At 34.5% G+C, this 6,192-nt stretch overlaps 1 protein-coding gene across 1 annotated transcript; it reads left to right on the top strand.

The window, feature by feature from the left end:
• Positions 1–3,368: 3,368 nt before the first annotated feature.
• LOC110936776 (phosphatidylglycerophosphate phosphatase PTPMT1) lies at positions 3,369–5,825 on the top strand. The gene is made up of 5 exons (XM_022179178.2): positions 3,369–3,924; positions 4,241–4,457; positions 4,546–4,628; positions 5,018–5,107; positions 5,196–5,825. Exons 1-5 carry the CDS (start codon positions 3,709–3,711, stop codon positions 5,448–5,450), a joined length of 861 nt encoding a protein of 286 aa, XP_022034870.1. The 5' UTR covers positions 3,369–3,708; the 3' UTR covers positions 5,451–5,825.
• The last annotated feature ends 367 nt before the right edge of the window (positions 5,826–6,192 follow it).

The following is a 6,192-nucleotide window of genomic DNA, read 5'->3' on the forward strand; positions in this document are numbered from 1 at the left end:
TTCTCATTCTTTTTCTTAATCTTTTTAGACATGAGACATTATCTTAATTCTCTCTTTTTTTTGGGAGATTTTTACATATTTCCCCCTCCTAAGACATCTTATTACATATTTACCCAATCAAACATTTTAATTACATATTTCCCCTCCACACAAGAAATTACCCAATTACCCTTTCTTAATTCCTATCAAAATAACAGACTGTTAGGATTCTCCTGGTTTTCACCTTCGCAAAAACCCTACTCACACACCCCTGGTTCTCCTTCACCTTCGCATAAACACCGCAAACATCACGACTCTCTACAACTTCGCAAGTATCACGACCTTTTTGTTGCAAACATGTAAGTGGATTTCGACAGACAACCAAAATCAGAAACCAATTGATTGAATCAGGATTGGGTTTTAGAAGCCGTTGAATCGACACCAATCGACTGAATCAGATTTAGAAGCAAGTTCCTATATCGTCTTTTGAATCTTCTGGTTCATCATATCCGGTGACCGGAGAAGAGTCTGTGAACTCATCCAGTGTCTGTAAAGATATCAGATCGTGGGGATACAAAGGGTCTTAAATTTACTTCGTTATATGACTTGATGGAATATCCAAAGAGAAATATAACAGTTTCGGCGCGTAACTCAAAAAATGAAGCTTTGGATTTGGAATGTTCTAGCTTGCACACTGATGCTGAGTTAACAAAATTGCTGGGAATGATACCATTATGAAATTGGCACAAGAATGCACCAAGTTCTGTATAAAATTGTCGAGCATGTTTCATAAAGCTTTATAAACTTTTTTTTTTGTTTTATTTGCCTTTAGAATCGAATTTTTTGAAGTCTTCCGTATATTATTGATTAAAATCAAGGATATTGTTGTTGTGAACAATGATGAGGTTAATAAAATAAGTTTTTTTATCAGTATGTAAATGATGATTTAATAAGTTTATTAAGGGTAAAATAGTAAATTAATAAAAGTAATTTTAGTGAAAAGGATAAATACGTAATATATATAGTTTAGGGAGGGGAAATATGTAATTGATATAGTTTAGGAAGGGGAAATATGTAATTGATTTTAAAGGTTGGGTAAATATGTAATAAGGTCTCTTAGAAAGGAGAAATATGTAAAAATCCCTTTTTTTTTTTGCTTTAAGTATTATTAATTGTTCATATTTTGCATTGGTATAAAGGTTTGAAGAGATGGAAAGGCGTAAACTAGGAAAGATTTCCATTGAAGACCTGCCAAGTGTCTTGAAGCTGAGAAATGAACTTTGCCTAGCGCGTACGAACACACACACCGGATGTGTATACAACTAATGTTTTTGTTTGGAATGCAAAGGAAAAGATACTTATGTTATTATGACATTAAAAAGCCCGTCCATCGGACGGGTATTAAACTAGTTATGTTGGTTTGGAAGCAGCAATCCAACAAAAGCTATAAAACAAGAATGGAAATAGGTAAAATAGGTGATAAAAATAAAAAGTTTTATCAACACTTTACCACAATTTTACAAAATTCATCCCAATTTACGGAATGGACGGTTTTACTTTTTCCTTTTTGGTGAATGTTTCAGTTTAGATTTTCTTCAAAACGTAGATTTACTCATAATCAACTAATTTTTTTGGCATCGGGCGACATTACAGTTGTGATACCGTAACAAATCCAACCGCTTATGAGCGAACATCGTTGTTGGTATTTTACCAAAAGGGAAAAGGTATCGGTGTTTGCCTTTACGTTTCTCGACAAGCCAAACCGATAATGGCGAAACTCCAGCCGCTTGTATTGAGAAAAACGATCACACTCCCGCCGCGAAGTGCGGGGTAAATAACTAGTTTATAATAGGTGTATACAATTATATTTGTATAATTCTAAATTATGAAACAAATATTTCAAATTTTATGAGCTTGGTTTCAATATTTTAAAGTTTTATGGAGGTTGGTATTAGAAGTTTGTGGACTCACGCTAGATTAAATTGTAGGCCAGTAAATGAACCGAACGAACATGAATATATGCATGTTCGTGTTCGTTCATTTAACTTTAACCGAAAATGAATACGAATACGAACATATAATCGAACACATTTTTTTTTCATTTTCGTTTATTAAAAAATCGGGCTTGTTCGTGTTCATTCGTTTAAAGCCTAAACGAACAGTTCACGAACATAAACAATTTTTTTTAGCTAAACATATTTGAATAAACATAAACAAACATAAATTAACAAAACAAACATAAACGAACACAAATGAACGTAATTGAACAAATATAAACAAACACAATTTAGCATTAGTGAACACAAACAAACAAGTCTAATATAATACGGTTCATCCGAAAACACATCTAAATTAGGGTTCATAGATACTAAAATTAAGTAGTTTTTTTTATATAAGTATTAAGTAAGTGATTAGTTACGATTTAAAAAAAATTCTAAAATTTCATTTTTTATTATTAGAAAACTCAATTACTAATTAATTATATTTATATAAGTAGTTAGAAAACTTAATATTCATATAAATATAACTATTTATGTACTTACTAAAATTTAAACGAGCATAAACGAACGTAATTTAGTGAACATAAATGAGTGTTCACGAACATAAATGAACGAACACAAGGTGTGTTCATGTTCGTTCATTTAATTAAACGAACAAAATTTTTGTTCGTGTTCGTTCGTTTATTAAATAAACGAATATAAACAAACTTTCTGCCGAACAAGTTTAGAAACAGTTTATAACCATTCAATTCGTTTGGAGGCCTTTATTACGAAAAATAATAAGGTGCGATCACACCCAATACTCTAAACCTTGTATTTTGCGAGTAAAACATAAAATAAAATAAAAAAAGAGTTGAATTTCAAGGATTGTCCTTTATCTTTATACCCATTTTCAGGCGCTGTCCTTTATGTTCAAAATTGACGAGTTTTGTCCTTTATGTTTTCATATCATACACGTTTTGTCCTTTAGTCCTAACCCAATTAGTTTTTTCAGTTAAATTTGGTCATGTCACGCTTTGCACATGAGGGCATTTTTGTCAATTCAGAGGTTGCAGAAGCTTTGAGCTGTAAATCTGCCGTTGAATTTACCTTTGAATTGACAAAAATGCCCTCATGTGCAAAACATATGACCAAGTTTAACTGAAAAAACTAACTGAGTTAGGTCTAAAGGACAAAACATGTATGATATGAAAATATAAAGGACAAAACTCGTCAATTTTGAACATAAAGGACAGCGCCTGAAAATAGGTATAAAGATAAAGGACAATCCTTGAAATTCACTCATAAAAAAATAACATTTAAATTTTATTTAATTCAATAGAGATAGATGTAATATGTGATAAAGATAGATATGTTTTTAAATTAGGAAAAAGGATAAAGTCTCAAATTGAGGCCTTTCCGTAATCAACCCATAGACACCCCTTCCATTTCCTTCCCTATTCACACCATTCCATACCATTTTCCCCTTTCACTCAAATCTCTCTAAACTCTACAGAAAAGTATCCGATCCGATCCGATCGATTCCAGATTCTAACAACACCCGGTATCCTTTCCACTTTGAATCAATCCTTTCTCTTTACAGCTCAAATCAACCAAACATGTTGGCTACAAACCAATTTGTATCTTGAATCACAGCCACTACGTCTCAGTATTCGCTTGTAGATTTATTGATCGGTACTGTCGGTGTTAGGGTTTTGCTTTTATTCGAAGTTTGGTTGCGATCGGTCACATGAAGATCGAGGATCTCGATGATTCTTCTTCTGATCTACAAACCGCTAACCATCGTACGGTTGATTATGATTCTAGACGCCAGATCGTTGCCGTTGATGCCAAAAGAGCGTTAGTCGGTGCCGGTGCTCGGATCCTGTTTTACCCGACCCTTTTGTATAATGTTTTTCGTAATAAAATTCAAACCGAGTTTAGATGGTGGGATCAAGTTGATCAGGTATTATTTTGAGAATTAACATATAATCTTGATTTTTTTTTTTTTGATTACTTTGATGTTTGATTACTCAACCAAAAGAGTGTTTGACCGTTTAATTGGTCAAGCAAAAGAGTGTTTGACCGTCTAATTGGTTGTTGATTAGAAATTTGTGTTGTAGTTTTGTTTGTATTGGAAGGAAGAATCAATAGCATGTGTTTTGACTTTTGATAGCTTGTAACATTATCGTTAATCTTATTGGGAATTAATTAATTAATGTTAAAGTTTGGTTTATTTTCGGGTTAATCGGTATACTCATATTCAAGTTTCTGTTGAACAGTTTCTTCTGTTGGGTGCTGTACCGTTCCCGAAAGATGTTCCTCGGTTGAAGCAGCTTAATGTTGGTGGTGTTATTACTCTTAACGAGCCGTATGAAACTCTGGTTCCGAGTTCGTTGTATCGAGCTCATGATATAGACCATCTTGTTATTCCTACGCGAGATTACTTATTTGCTCCTTCGTTTGAGGACATTGACCGAGCTGTAAATTTCATTCACAGTGAGTGAAGTGTATTTCGTTACGGTTTACGTTTCAACTTCTGTTAAAAACTCTGTTTTCGGCTTATATTTCTTGTGTTTGGTTGCAGAGAATGCTACGCGTTGTAGAACGACATACGTGCATTGCAAAGCTGGGAGAGGAAGGAGTACCACAATCGTGCTTTGTTATTTGGTAGCGTTAAACGTTGTATTATCGTTAAATGAGTTAACTGTCATTTTCGTCCCTGTGGTTTGTCCAATTATGCCAGTTCAGGACAAATTCAAATTTGTATCATTTTCGTTCCTGACATTCTTGAAACATGCCAGTTCCGTCCAAAAAAACATGAGTTAACTGTCATTTTCGTCCTTGTGGTTTGTCCGATTATTCGATTCAACCTTAGTTTTTTTTGGATGGAACTGGCATGTTTCAAGAATGTCAGGGACGGAAATGGTACAAATTTGAAATTTGTCCTTGACTGACATAATTGAACAAACCACAGGGACGAAAATGACATTTAACTCTTGTTTTAAATTATTAAGTATTGAATGTTGTATAAATGAGCGAGTTTCAACGTTTTGTAGGTTGAATACAAACACATGACCCCGATATCTGCATTGGAGTACGTGCGGTCTAGGCGACCTAGAGTACTCTTGGCGCCATCTCAATGGAAGGTTAGTTCTGTTTATATTAATATAAACCTGCAATCTAAGACTTGTCAAGTGTGTGTGTGTGTGTTCAAACTGTATATGTGGTATGCAGGCGGTGCAAGAATACAAACACTGGCGATCAGTGTCAGCTGCCACATCAGCATCTTCAGGGGATGCTGTGCTTATAACGAAAGCTGATTTGGAAGGGTACAATAGTCCGTCAAAAGGCAAAGAGTTAGCGCTGGTTCCAAGGGTATCGAAAACAAGTCCAATGATAGCAAAACTTTCTTGTCTCTTTGCGTCTCTGAAAGTTTCAAGTAACTCGGGTCCTGTTAGTTTGAAACTAACAGAGACACCTGCTTGTTAGGTTTTAGTAATCGGTTATCATGGAAGCGGTTCAGCAGAATGTGAGCCATCTTTCATGCTTCTGTAACTCCAGTTCTTTGAAGACGGGAGATAGAAATTCCCAAGGAAGAAAAAAAGACATGTATAGATGCCTACTCCGGCATCGTATTTATGTACATATTTGTTTTCGGGTGTTTTTAGGTATAAAACTTGTGTTATATGAACAAGTGCTTGCTTCTCTGTGTGTTGCAAGTGGACAGGTTAGACGTGTTGGATAACTAGTTCGGGTTGAAACAGTTTGGCTGGGTTGGGTTGGCGTTGAAGTGCGCAAAATTTAGCGTTAAACATGGGAAGGTTAGTAAATAGCACCCCTTTGCCGTTACTGGCTTTCGGTCAATGTTTTAAAGACCGGTTTTTAAATTGTACAGGGTTAGGTTCAGAAATGGTTTAATCGGGTTGTACCCGGCGGTTCAACCGGGCTGACTGATTAATCTTATAAATACATGAAATACAATTTCATCTCAAGATAATAAATAAACTACATCATTCCGTAATATAAAATATTCAGAAAGTTAATCCATGATTAAAAAATAACCCAATGATCAATGTGGATTGTTGATGAAGTTTGATCGATGTGGATTGTGAGCCTTAAGTTTTACTAAAAAGGTAAATCGTCACATTTTTTGGCCCATAAGAGGTTAAAAGTCTAAATTTTAACCTTGACCTGGTACTGGTATACTGGTTTAAACCTTTATAATCCAATT

The sequence above is a fragment of the Helianthus annuus genome, chromosome 4, assembly GCF_002127325.2.
Source record: "Helianthus annuus cultivar XRQ/B chromosome 4, HanXRQr2.0-SUNRISE, whole genome shotgun sequence".
NCBI lineage: Eukaryota > Viridiplantae > Streptophyta > Magnoliopsida > Asterales > Asteraceae > Helianthus > Helianthus annuus.

Coding starts and splice junctions, on each gene's coding strand:
- LOC110936776 (XM_022179178.2), top strand. CDS start 3,709: ATGAAGATCGAGGATCTCGATGATTCTTCTTCTGATCTACAAACCGCT. Junction 3,925..4,240: donor GGTGGGATCAAGTTGATCAG/GTATTATTTTGA, acceptor TCTGTTGAACAG/TTTCTTCTGTTGGGTGCTGT. Junction 4,629..5,017: donor CAATCGTGCTTTGTTATTTG/GTAGCGTTAAAC, acceptor AACGTTTTGTAG/GTTGAATACAAACACATGAC.